Here is a 15,244-nt window from a genome sequence, read left to right on the forward strand (position 1 = left end):
CAACCAAACCATATAAAACCATTAATAACCGTTATAAAATTATAATTAAAAAAAAAATTCAAGATAATATACAATTATTATGATTTTACGTATGAAATTAATTAGAAACAAAAAGTTTCGTATATAAGACAGCTGAAATTAAATAATAAATCCTATAAAATCACAAAGAGTTCTATAAAAAAAACATTATTATAATATATATCATCCATGGCAAACGACAATCGTCGTCATTTGTAGGAGACGATTAACAATTCTAATAATTTTATTGAACAGTCGTCAAACAACAGCCTTCGGTACATGACAAGTACTCTCATTTTTATAAAATATTTCAATAATTCCATTCCGAAGTGTGAAGAAGACAAATGAAGAAATAAACTAGCTGTTTCTTCGGTGACGGTGCACGTTTGAACTTTAATATGGCACAGCCTGATTTCGCTGAAAAGCGTCGAAGGATACTTACGTAGGTTAATTGTCCTATAATTTTGGGGTAGTAATAAATTTACTATTTATACATAAAATAAATGTTTATTGACTTCTACAAGCTTTTACCCCGATGACCCGATGACAGCCTATATTTTATTTCCGATTATCCAGTCCAATAAAGTGGTCGGCAACCGGCGGGTTATTGTACATACGACCCGTTTTAAATTCTAAAACACTGACATTTTTTTTTATTTATATTTTATTATTTTAAAGTTCTAGATAATATTTATTTTCAGAGTAAATAATTTAAGAATATAAAATTTTTATTTTAATCAGTTCCGCAAACTGTTTTTAATTTGTGAATGTGGCCTGAGAGTTCAAAAAGCTTACCGACCACGCATTTATGATTAAATTGCCAAAAATAAAATAAGTCATTAAGTACACCTTAGATCCTGGACGTAGCGAAAAATGTATAATGATTTTACAATTATGTAATTTATTTTCTGTTTGTCATGAATTCTTGTAGCAAATATGATTTATTTGGTACTTTGGGTGGTAAATAGTAAAATAAAACAAAAAATTGCAGATCTTGCCATAATATCGGAAAAACAACAAAACTGAAATAATTACGCTATATCCTTGTCTAATTTCAACCCGGAGGACGATTGGCAGCATCAATAAGAAGCTCATCTGAATAACAAGTGTCGCAAGGCTGTGTTTGCTTAATATTATAATTTTTCGAACAGTAGTACAGTATATTATGAATATTCACTTAAATTATATTTAACTTTTATGGTTTTTTTTCAAATAATATACTGTACTACGGTTTTTAGGTGTTCTTTTTATTTCAATAATACGTTGATAAATTACCAATTTTTTTTCTTATTACATAGCTAGTTCATCTTTGTGTATATTTAAATTTATATTTTTTATAGTTATTGTGCTGTTTAACTTTCTTATAAAAGAGAGTGAGGAATTTAAAAGGTGGCCACCGAACAGAAAGTTAAACTGCAATATACTATAAATCTTCTTAGTTCTTTTTTATATTTTTAACTGATAAATTATGAATATAAAATTTAAAATTAATTTAAATTCAAAAATAAAAGAACACCAACACATATTTCTGAAATATTAAAATTGTTTTTTCTATTGCATTTAATCTGCACATTAGTTTGTAGTTTTATAGGAACCAAACATTTAGCTGGATCATGGACTACTCACCGACGATGAATTTGTCATTGAGCTGATGGAAAATGTGTCGGCACTCGGCTTCGTTTCAACCCGGAGGAAGACTGGCAGCATCAATAAGAAGCTCATCTTAATATCAACTGTCGAAAGGATTTGTTTGTATTATATTATAATTTTTAGAATCGTAGTAGGTACAGTATACTATATATAATATTTATTAGTGAAGAAGAATTTGTCACAAAGTTGATGGAAAATGTGTCGGCTGTATTTTTACACGGAGGACGTCTGGCAGCAGCAAAAAGAAATTCAACTGATAATCAACTGTCAAAAGGATTTGTTTGTATTATATAATAATTTTTAGAATCATAGTAGGTACAGTATACTATGTATAAATATATAATATTTATATTTATTAGTGAAGAAGAATTTGTCACAAAGCTGATGGAAATATGTCGGCACTCGGCTTCGTTTCAATCTGGAGGAAGATTAGCAGCATCAATAAGAAGCTCATCTTAATATCAAGTGTTGCCAGGATGTGTTTGTTTTATAGTATAGGTTAGGTTAGGTTATGTTAGATTATTATATTAGTATATTATAATAATTTTTATTTAGTTGTCCCCTTACGCGTCAGCGCTCATCTCTCATTCACTCATCCAACACATTGACTATCGCCGGCCGGCAACACACATATTATACACATTACCCGTTTTTGTAGCATGTACAATAGCGAAAATCATATTTTTATTCCTAGGTTTCCTTATAGTATTATTGATATCTACATAGTTTAAGTTATTGTATATTTTTTTTATTATTTGAATGCATTCATATGATCAATGGCGTATTTAGGAATTTTAGAATAAGAGCAACACATATTTTGCCGCCTCCCCCCCACTAAAAAAAACTAAAAAACTTCTACGCCGCATAATGGTGAAACTGGTAATACCATAGAACACCATGTTATATAAATACTATAGTATTTTATGCTTCTATGGCACACATTTGTTGTAACGGTACCCTACCTAAATACGCCTCTGAATATGATGCGTTCTGGCTTACTATGTGGATTAGGCCTACTGGGGACACCACAATAAAAAAAACGCGCCTCGTGTAATACCTCATAAAGTTATTAAACAATACGGACAATGTTATTGTACGTCGTTTATTAATAAAGGTGGTGTGGAAAATTACCTGACACTGTTATTCTTATCTTATAGTTACCTTGCATACATTTTTTTATTAAATACCAATTAAATAATTATTTATATCAAGAAACGAGAAATATTAACGTTTTATAAAGTATTACAATAAAATAGTTTTGAAAAAAAATATTCTTTGACTTGCTATAAAAAGAATCCAAGTAGTTATTATATTAGTTCTTATTTAACAAAGACACTAACAAAAGCGGGTTAAGTTTAATATTGCCAGAAATATTGTAGGTATCTATTACTTTACTTAAAACATTGAATTTACACATATTTTTTTTTACTAATTATTGTGTATTTTATTTTTATTTCATGTAAATTTGAAACTTCATATTTTACTAATTTACTGACGCATTGGTGACGAAGGTATTTGTGTTTTATAATAAAATACCAATGTTTGCATGTGAATATGTGATTGTACACATTTGGATTTTATTAACCATAGGCTACAAATATTCCTCTCAAATCATTATGTTCTTAATTTTTTACGCTAACCAGTTTTTAACAAAAATGATTTTTTATTTTCTTAAAATTCAAAAACAAATAGCCGTAAAATTTAAAATGTTTACTAAGTATTTATATTATCATTTTTTCTATAAATGGTATAATTTTCAAATAATTGTAATTCATTTTGAGCTCTTTATAGACAAGTATATTTGCGTGCTTTATTAGTGTTTTTTAATAGCAAAAATTGATAAATGGGTCAAAATCCTTGAAAATTGAATTAATAATTTCTTAATAAGTTATTAATTTACTCATTAAAATTATAAAAAAATATATATTCACAATATTTTTATAAACACATACAGTGGCATGGCTAAGAATTTTAGTTGGGGGAGGGGGCAAAATTTCAAAATTGTTCATAATAATCATGGATTATATAACGTCAAATACACAAGTATATAGCCATATAGGTAGTATAATTAGTAATTAATTTCAGTAAATGAAAATAATAAAAAAATACAATATAATATAATATAATGATACAATATAGAATAATACTATGCAACTTCTTATACAACTTTAATATACAGTTTTTTTAAATTACCAAATTTTGTTTAAAAGTTTATTTTCAGGGGAGGTTGGAAGGGCAAGCACCCCCTTTGCGCCCCCCCCCTCCCCGTAACTAAGCCACTGAACGTATATAATATACCGTCCCCGCTTAGAATCAATTTCTGTTTAAAACAAATTATATCTTTAAAATTAGATTTAAATTCAAATTCAACACACCTAAGTGACCTACTCGTCACAAAATGTATAGGCGTATAGCAGAACATTGTCACTTTATACCTTTTTATTATAATTATTTATTAGGACACCTGTTGTAGAGCTGAATAAAATAAAAAATTTTAATTAAATTAATATTATTTTAAATAAAATACCTATACAAATATTCGTCTTCAAGTCATCTCATTTTAACATGCTAGCTTGGGCTACAATAATTATAATACGTGGTGAGCATTCCACTTATTGTATTCTAACTTCTAACCTAACCTATGTTCAATATGCGACAATTCATCGATTATATATAATATACGTACCTATACATTACATTAAATTATTGAAATACAACCTATACCTACATATTATGTATATACTAGGTATATAAATTATAAATTTATAAAAGTCAAAAGTATGTTTTAAAACAATAACATCGCTATTGTCGTACATGCAGTCCACGGGGGTGCCAGAGGGTGCTTAGGCGCTTAGCACCCTCAGCTTTGAGCTAAAAATATTGTTAAAAGTGTAATTTTTCGTTTATAAAAATAAATTTAATAAGTTTGTATTATTGTATTGGTAATGCACTAATACCATGGACGATGGACGTACTTTATATATAATTTACATATTATATATATGTACAATATTGGGTATTTGGGTTTGCGATATTAGTATGTTACCTATTTATAATTATAACGCATTTGGATTTTGGAAACGAGACCTTAACATCATAAGTAGGGCCCGGATTTCAATGCAAAATGCATCTTTTTTTGGTTAATCTTAGACAATGCTTTCCAAGTTTATAATTTGATTCATGTAACAGAGACTTCAAATGTGAAATTTTTATTTTGCATTATTTTGCTTTTTTTGCATATTTCAATATTTTTTAATTTTTAGAACATATTTTAGCATTTTTCGGTCATTTTTTCGTTTTTAATGCATATTTGTATAATATATAAACATATAGTATTTATACATTTTACGGTCATAGATTAAATATTATACTAGCAGTATTAAATCTCTGATATGACTTAATAATCTAAATATAGCTAACTCAAAATATTACTCGTGTTTTTCGGGGTTTTTCTTACAATTTATAAACTGTTATAAACATACAATAATGTCTATCTTATCTTTATTTATAATCGCTCGGACTTGGTAAGTAATAAATAATATTATTATAATCGGTTAGTTCGTGTCATGTCGTGGTCGCGTTTATTTTGTTTTCGTTGTGTTAATTCGTTCGTTCGTATAATGCCTAAAATAAAAGAATCTACTTCTTCGCGCTTGAGTTGCTACGTAATTGAATTTGGTAAAGACGAATTTACAACAGATGGGACTATTTTACTCTGTAAAATTTGTAACATTAAAGTTGCGGCTGAAAAAAAATTTTCAATTCAGCAACATATTTCAAGAGAAAAACATATTAATGGATTAAAATTGATGAAACAAACATTTTTAATAAAGAACATTGCATGGCTATGTTATCTGCGAATATTCCATTCAATGAACTGAAGAACAAGTTACTTAGTAATTTTTTAGAAAAACATACAGACAAAAAAATGTTAGATGAGTCTACTTTGCGAAAAAACTATGTCGATAAATGATTTAATGAAACTATTAATTGTATTCGAAAATACGTTGAAAACAAAAAAATATGGGTTAGTATTGATGAGATACTGACACGTTGGGGTACTTGGTTAGAAGCGTCGGTATACTACTGCGAATATTTTCAATTTATTAAAACAGTTATTGATGAATTTGAAGAAAACGATGCTATAGCTATCAAAAAGCGCAATATTTAATGGCAGACAATGAAATTGAAGCTAACTTTATATTCATAAAGCCAACTATGGAAATATACCAAGCTGTATAACACGCCTTGAAGCATCAGGTATACCTCTAGTTGAGGCAATTGGTATCGTAAATAATGCCAAAACTTGTATTTTAAATAATACAAGCAGTTATGGAGAAGCAATAAAGAAAAAATTAGAAATTGTTTTAAATAAAAATAATGATTATACTTTAATGGAAACGATTTCAAGTATTTTAGAAGGTAACGAAACCGCTCTAAAAAACATACCAGGAGAATTAACACCATATGATATTTGTCATTTTAAATATGCTCCTATAACATCCGTGGACGTCGAAAGAAGTTTTTCAATATATAAAAATATTCTTTTGAACAATAAAAGATCATTGATGTTTGAAAATATTAAACAATATATTATTGTTCAATGCAATGCTGACCATTTTATAGGTAAAATAGCTTAACGTAGAATTTAACATAATCTTAAGTGCATATTTTGGTATGTTTAGAATGAACAATACAGCCTCCAATCAAAACAGTCAAATCTATCGTCAATAGTCGCAAATCAATTTTTTTTCGATTTTCAGTTGTTTTTTTTTAATAAAATTAAAATATTATAAATTACCAATAAAACAATAATTTAATAAAAATTTATAAGTCATTCTGTAAGGTCGTTTTCCTGGTTAAATATATTTTTTAAAGGCATTTTTAGCTATTTTTTAGAGCATTTTTCTATGATTTTTAGTGCATTAAAATTCGGGCCCTAATCATAAGCTAATCATAAGCTATCGGCTTGTCAATATTTAATTTATAGGTAATTTTATTTTACAATTTGGTTTTTACGAATTAAATGTTAAGTTCCTAAATAAATCCCACAACAATTTGGTCAATAAAAAAGGTCTTTTAATAGTGATGTACTGATATCTTATGATGTTTTAGAAGCATAATATAAAAGTTTAATAGCATAGATAGCATAGATATCTGATATACTACGGTATAATAATATGATGTGCAAAGTTTAAGGTCGCCACCGGTAGGTAGTAATTATGGCATTTTATCTATACGGATTCAATTCATTATTGCCGATATCAAATCTCTCCTCCGTTGATCTACGATGTACCTGAAATATCAAACAATAGAAAAAAGGGTATAGGCAAGTAAGTGACGACGTGCTGTTAGTAGAGATGGAGGGTAGCTCATTATAATGGATGTGTTAAATTTGAATGCAATGACAGGTATCATCGTATCATTGTACACGAAAAACTGGAAAAACGATTCCGAATGGCGTTGATTAGTCAGTATAGGATAATTAGTAGAAGTAGTAGGATATAATATTATATTATTACCTATATTTAAATTGTAATATAATATCGTTATTTTACGCGATTTCGTAAAAAATTTAATTTCATGCGCTCATAAGATTTTTTCTATATTGACGCTAGAATTTTCTTTACAGTTACTTAAAGGAAAACTTACGGATAACCTTGTATTGGGTTTTTAAACCTTAGGTATAAATCATAAAAAATTTTTACGAATTTTTAACTTAAAAATTCCTTACAAATTTTCGCGATTTTGATATATTTCGTAAACATTTGAAATGAAATGGTTATAAACAAAAATTGTAACCAACGATTTTTGATTTTTTTACTACGATAAGCACAACTTATAATAAAGCTAAAAGCTTGTATGAAATTTTAACCAAACCTATTTTTTGTACAAAAAATAGAAATGTTTATATTACACGTGTTTGTCAGAACTTCATGGTACACCTTGTATAAATAAAAAAAATGTATATCATACCTGTGAAGACAAATCGGATCTACCAGTATTTTTAGCTTTGCCTAGATAGTTATTGCATCAGGCGACTGCACCTTTAGATTTCGGAGTTGCCATTAAAACAAACTATTATATAAAACAACAAAATCTCAATAAAACAATTTTTATTTTTGTACCAGGAGCATAAAAAATCACCACAGTGTAAACAAGCCTGTAAATAAGCATGTAAACATTGTAAACATGCGTGCTATAGTAAGCAAACAATTTGTACGACGGATGACGTCATGGCACAATTTCTCCCACTTCCACTTTTATCGGAATACCGGTATGAAGCAACCTGTATTATCCACGGATTAATAACTTAATATATTAATTAATATATTATAGTGTATTATTAATCCGTAGTATAATCTAATATAGTAGTATACTAGTACTACTACTACTAGTATACTACTACTACTACTACTTCTACTACTACTACTACTACTACTACTACTACTACTACTACTACTACTACTACTACTACTACTACTACTACTATGATAACTACACACCGAATACAGATATGAGATAACCTTAAACATTTAGTATGTTCGTAAATAAGTTATGACATGTTTGAATTTCGGTAACAATTCACAAACGAGTAAACGACTTCAGCGTTCGGCAGTAGACAATACGATAGTAACATGAAATAATTAATATTCTCGTTTAATTTTTAAGACTTCATTGACCGGTCCCTGTGGCTGTGATTGTGAGTGTCTACTTACTATCATAGACAATCAAATATCAATCGCCATTCATCAGACGACGTTATGAACACTAACTTTATTTTAAACGAACATTGAACTGAAATATTTTTTTATCAAATTTTGCTACAACGAATACTACTGTCGTAAATATGCCTGACCCCAGTTTTAGTGGTTTGTACAAATTTACATTAATATTTTTGTTAGATATTTTTATTTGATAAATGATTTTTTTTTTTTTAGATGCAGTTACAAAACTAGACACACCATTTGATGTGTTTAAATTTGACTGTAAGGGTATGATATCTAATTCCGAAGCATTTAAATTACGTCAGGCTTTGCTTACAATGATGTTCAAAAAAAAATCGTGTGATCTATATTCATTTTCTCAATCATCGGATTTCATTCGTTCCACTAATCTTAAGAAACCTAAGGAAGTGGAGAAGTTTTTAATTTTTCTACAAAAAATAAAACAAAAAATAGCTACCTACTTGGGAAAAACATTTAATAACATGATTAGTGCGTCTTGTTCTAAATATGATCACGGAGGTAAATTTTTGTTTTGTTTTTTTAATAAAATACAATATATAAACTTTAATTGTATTGTCTGTATATTTAGATTACTTACTTTGTCACGATGATCGTGTTGACGATAGATCTGTGGCATTTATATACTATTTAAATTACGATTGGCTTCCTGAATGGGGTGGCACATTAGATGTTTATTCAGTTGATGACATGAATTGTGCTACAGAAATTGTACAAAATATTAACCCAGAATTTAATTCTATGATTTTTTTCCCTGTTGAAAAATATACATATCACCAGGTAAGACATCAATTTTTAATTTCAAATAATTATTCAAACAATCTAATGTTATGTTTTATTCAATAGGTGGCTGAAAATACATCTACCTTTTCTCGAATTTCTATTAATGGTTGGTTCCATTGTAATGAGCTGTCGTGGGAAATGTATAACCAACCAGTCAAATATCTATCTCCTATTTATACACCGCATTCAGTTTCTCCTGATAGGGTATTTATTTAATAGTTTAAGTATAATATTAATAGTTTAATAGTTTGATATTTATTTAAGCGCTTGGACTCAGCATTTCTTAACTTCTTGTATAATTTTATGTTACTACAATAATATTCTTTGTACAAATTATATTTCTTACAATTTTTTATTGTTATATTTTCATGTTTAAAAACAACAATAATTTCATACTTCTAAGCAAAATATTAAAAAATGAAATTTTGAATCAGATCAGTATTAAATTAGTCATTAATAGGATCCAGATTTTTATGCAACAAATATTGTTGAATATGCACAAAAAATTTCAAAAATATAAAAATAAAATTCTTTAATGCTCACTTAAAAAAACTGAACATTTAAAAAACTATTATAAAATGTATGATGGTAAAAAAGTTATTATCTATCAATGATATATTTCTCCCATATTTTATATTACATGCTGACAGAATTAGTGTTATCGTGTCATCCAGGCATCTGAAGTTTTTTGACGAAAAAAATGTTCAAAATAACTTTTACAAGACATTAAATTACTGCTAAATAAAATTTAAAATAATTTTCATTTACTTTTCATAAGACATAAAACTTTTATGCAAATACATAAAAATATAGAATTTACTATAATTATTTTTACTTAAATAGGAAAAAAAATTAACTATAGAGTATACATATTAACATTTTATAAGCAAAACTATTCTAAGCAAATTGTAAAATAAGATGCATTCAAATAGAAATCTGGGCCCTGTCATAAATATTTAAGATTTAGATAAGTCAGGAAGTGGATATATAGTTTTTTAGAGTACATCTGTCCCACTCTACTCTATTCCAGGGGCATAATTTCAGGTTTTTTTGAGTGTGTGAGGTTTCAAGCTGTTCATTTTGAAATTTCACCAGGCCATTTAAAAATAGATATATGTATATATAACATTATCCTGTTTTCAATGATTTCCATACATCATGGACCGAATAATTGCATCAACATAATAGTAAAAATATTGATTATAATATGATGATATGGATTATATTCAACATAATTTTAAGTTCTAATCGTGATTGACAGTATACCAATATTGATAAATGTCAATATAAAAATAAAAATTAAATTAAATTTTAATAATATTAATAATTGTGCATTATTTCATTAGGGCTCAGGCCAATTGAAACTTTTTTAAAAGTAAGTGGTGTAACACACCATGAACCCCCGAATTATTATATATGTTTATATTATAGCTATATTCATCTAAAATTCTAAACTTAAATACTTATAATCAGAACAGAAAAGTTATTATTATAAAATATTACTATTTAGCATTTTAATATGCACTTAAAAATATCTATACTACAGTCAGCAAGGGAATGCGCTGCAAACTGACCAAAATCAGTTTTTTAGCGTATTCCCCAATGATATCCAGCCATAAGCAAACCAGTTTTGATACCATGGCGACGTGGAGGGTTGTGCAGAATCGGTGCGTTCTCTTGCTGGACAGACTAAATGGCACTAAAAATTAGAAAATGTGTAAAATTATTAAATTTAAAAACTATTCTACAGTACCATATTGACTCAAAATAACTGCCTTGTCTTACAAAATGAACTGAACACAATTATTGCATGGACCAACAACCTAGAGTTGGATTACAATATTGTAAAATGTCATCATATGACTTACGTTTTACACATCTTAAATCCCCAATTAATTTTAAATATGCAGTTGATGGGATAACTTTACAATCGCTTGATAAATTTGTCACTGATCTTGGTTTTTTTTACTGTTCTATGCTTTGCCCAAATTTACATATTTACATTTTGTGCCTACTGTAAGTCACTTAAAAATCTTAGGTTTTATTAAACGCATTACAACAGAGTTTAAATTAGCATCTCCCTTTTTGTAATGGTGACTCATAAATTTATTACTTGGTCACACAGCCAACAACAACTGTGATTTTTTTTTCAACTAGTATTATTAATAACCGTTTTTAGTATAATTAATTTTATCATTAAATTTTAATTTTTTTAATATAATACAATATTGAATACTCAATAATAAATACATAATTATGTTTTGGGTTGCGACCCATAGGTTGGGAAACATTGCCTTAAGAGGGCTATACACCCGCATGTGTTGTTTCCGTCTTGTTTTAAAAATACGTAACATAGCAAATTTACACTCAACAAATCATGTTAGTTTTTTACAATAGCTCAGTTTTTTAGAAAATTATACATATATAACATAGCGTCATTTGGGATCCTAATACTGCTCAAAATGTGATAATGCTTGAACAATTACAAAATAAATTTTAGAATCACGCCCATTAAATAAATAAATAAATAAAATAAACACTATTTAGTATTTTATGTGATGGGGAAGATAAGACCAGTGCTTCACATGCAAAAATAAAAGTACAAGACTTTATTATGTCAAATGAACATCAATAAACTTAATGAAGATTAACAGTGTAAATGGGTTTGTAATTTATTTTTATATTTCAGTGTAAGACAGTTGCTGAAATGTGCATAGAACCAATGTTTGAAGAATCCATGTATAGAGAAGCTATTCGAGAGACATTCATTGCAAATGGGTTTATAATGTGTGACGGATTTTTCAGACCATCTATGTTAGACATTTTAAGTAATGAAATTTTTTCCAATAGCATGCATTGGAAAATTAAAGGACCTTTAAACAAAAGGTAAGCTAATGTTTATCCAAACATTGATACATAATATATAATTTGTATTTATTATTGTTCTAGGCAATACAAATATATAGATATCAATGAATTGCCACTCACAATTTTGTTTGTTGTTAATATGTTAAAGACTGATCGCATGTTTCAATTTTTCCAAGAATGCACAGGTTTAAAATTTCTTGGTGGTAAGTTAACTATCAAAAGTTAATATAAAACATAAAATATATACAATTATTATTTATTATGGCTATCTTGTCGTATGCACTCAACTGGCAACATTGCGACTGTAGTATGTGCTTTACTGCGTTCTACTATTACCTCTCAACAACTATATTTAGATTTTAGACAATATATTCTCATGATAAATAGACAATATAAAAATGACTTTAATGATGAACAAAAATTCTTATAAATAAGTAATACACTATTAAAAAAAAATGTATAATATCATTGTTTGTTGTTGTATTGTCATTAATTTCATTATCATTAATAATCATAAATACAAAAATAATTAGAAAAAATAAAATACTTATGCCATGTACTCTCAGAAATATGTTAAATTTGTTGATATAAATTGAGATATTAAAGATATAAATTGCGTATAAACGACAAGATAGCCTTTATTATTATTAATACTGACAGATTTTTTATTTTCAGTAAATATTGAAGTGCAGAGATGGCATGGGGGCCATTATATGGTATCAGGCGGAAATGATGGCCTAGACGGTTTTAATGTATTAAGTGTATATTTGTTTTTTAGCCAATGTTTTGGTAAAATGTCTGATGATAAAAATGACGATCTACACTATGTATTTGAAGAAAAAGAAACATTAATACCGGTATATATATACATGATCAATAACATAAAAATATGATTAATTAATTAAATTTTATTTTAGAAATTTGCATGCAAGCCTCAGCATAACACTATTTTTATGGTACATCGAGATTCTAATATGGATTCACATGTTAAATATTGTAAAATAGTTGATGGTCATGCGTGGACTGTTATTGTTGCAAATTATATGATAAAAAATGATCTGGATTGTAAAGTTGTATTAAAAAGGTTTGATGATTAATTTTTTTTTTAATTTTGACATTGCTACATTTACTAAACAATTTTCCTATTGTAATAAGCTTTATTAAGTTTTTTTTCATTTGTTTGTTTGTGATTATATCATTAAAGAATGAATAGTTTTATATTCTTTTTATCAACAAAGCGTTCATAACTTATAAATTATTATTCATAGAAGTAAACAATGTTTAAATATTAAAATGAGTGTTTAAATTTGATATTATATTATCATTTACCTAAATAATGTGTTTCTAATATTTGTCTCGAGTCTTAAAAAATAAGAAATATAGATCATAAGTATTGCAAGTTGAATAATATTATTATATAGTATGTGTTTAAAAAAACAATTACTATATTTTATAATATTGTCATGTTTAAAACTATTAGAAATTTATATGTTATTGTATTAAAAATGGAATACAGATTTTCCATAAATACATGTTAATTCATTTAAGCTATATAGATCATAAGGAAATACAATTTTGTAATTTATATAATATCAAAAAAACTAAGACATATCTAGTGTTTGCAATGTTTGTTAAAAAAAGATTAATATATTTGTCAAAAACATATATTTATTTATTTATTTTAACTTATTTTAACTAACTGACTGTGTATAATAAACATTTTGTGATATGAAACTATTATTATTTTATGTATTTTGCAATTCAATTTAATAAACATACTTTTATACATAAATAAATATAGAACTTAACTATAAATAATACTAAATAATTAATTTAATTAATTACCCATATTTATTGTACAGGATTATTACTAATTTTGGATTTCAAAATTGCATGATTTTCTTGATATTTTCAGAAAATGTATTGTTAATTAACCAACATTTTAACTTATAAATGTATAATACAATTTTAAATATTATGAAGAATTTACTCTTTTTCCTTAAATAGATTATATACTAGACTAACCTACATGTTTAATTTTCAGTTATGAATTATGAATATTGAAATTTTAAATCTTAAATTAATGTATGATTACCTAGTAACGAGGTGATAAAAAACAAGTAGATACTTATTATTTTTGTTTAGTTTTTCTGCATGTTTCTTATTTTCCAAGAGCATACCAAGCCTATTGTACGCTAAGTTAAAAAAATATATATATTTTAGTATTACATACACCATATTAAGTTTTAATTTGACAAAAGTGGGGTATCTATATAGTTAATTATATTATATTATATAATATATAAAAAAAATTAATTAACTTTATAATAGTACTATGAATTTTTATTTTCAAGAATAGACATGACATTTAATACAATTTAAAAGCAAATTAATAGGTATTCAATATTTGTGTATTAATATAATATTGTGTCATCAAAACCCATAAAAATTGTATTCAATCCAAAGTATAGTATTTGCCAAAAATTCTATTTCACCTTTTTATTCAAATTATTTATTTATGGATAATTGAAGTTCGTCCAATGAGTAAATATGATATAAAAATAATGATTCATATAGCTAGATGGGCGTGAGTGGAAGAAACAATTCATTAACAACATTAAAGAGGACGTTATACATACCCGCTTGTATTGTCTCCATCTTACTAACATACATCATAACAAATTTTACGTTAAGCAGAACACATTTTATGGTGTTAACGGTATGAATATTATATAGAAAATTTCATATACTTTTATTGATATTATAATTTTAAATTATAGCATATACTGTTATAGCTATGTAAAATACTACACAACTAAAAATGTTCACAGCTCACTTTAAAATAATATTTAATAATAGGTAAACTTACTCTAATATAAAGCTTACTTCACAAAACGTGTTCTGCTGGATGAAAATTTGCTATAATTAGTTAATTAACAGTCTTGTTAAAAATACTTTTTTTTAGTTATATTGAAATATTTGTTTTTATTAATAATAAACATTATTTGAAAATATATGGGTATTTAAACTTATTTATAAATGTTCGAGTTAATAAATACAATACTTTTATAGGTATAATTTATTAATTACTTATACAGTATTTCTTACAAGGCTGTAATTGAAAAAAAAATTTGGGGTGGTCTAACATTTTAAATATTGGTAATTGGAAATTTGAGTAA

General features: G+C 26.6%; 1 protein-coding gene across 1 annotated transcript; it reads left to right on the forward strand.

Moving 5' to 3' along the window:
* The first annotated feature begins 8,214 nt into the window (after positions 1-8,214).
* LOC113552963 (prolyl 3-hydroxylase OGFOD1) lies at positions 8,215-13,438 on the forward strand. Its single transcript, XM_026956030.1, has 8 exons — positions 8,215-8,540; positions 8,610-8,915; positions 8,986-9,194; positions 9,261-9,401; positions 11,887-12,083; positions 12,147-12,268; positions 12,741-12,922; positions 12,983-13,438. The coding sequence occupies exons 1-8, from the start codon at positions 8,519-8,521 to the stop codon at positions 13,160-13,162; spliced, it is 1,359 nt and encodes a 452-aa protein (XP_026811831.1). The 5' UTR covers positions 8,215-8,518; the 3' UTR covers positions 13,163-13,438.
* The last annotated feature ends 1,806 nt before the right edge of the window (positions 13,439-15,244 follow it).

The sequence above is a fragment of the Rhopalosiphum maidis genome, chromosome 2, assembly GCF_003676215.2.
Source record: "Rhopalosiphum maidis isolate BTI-1 chromosome 2, ASM367621v3, whole genome shotgun sequence".
In the NCBI taxonomy this organism is placed as follows: domain Eukaryota; kingdom Metazoa; phylum Arthropoda; class Insecta; order Hemiptera; family Aphididae; genus Rhopalosiphum; species Rhopalosiphum maidis.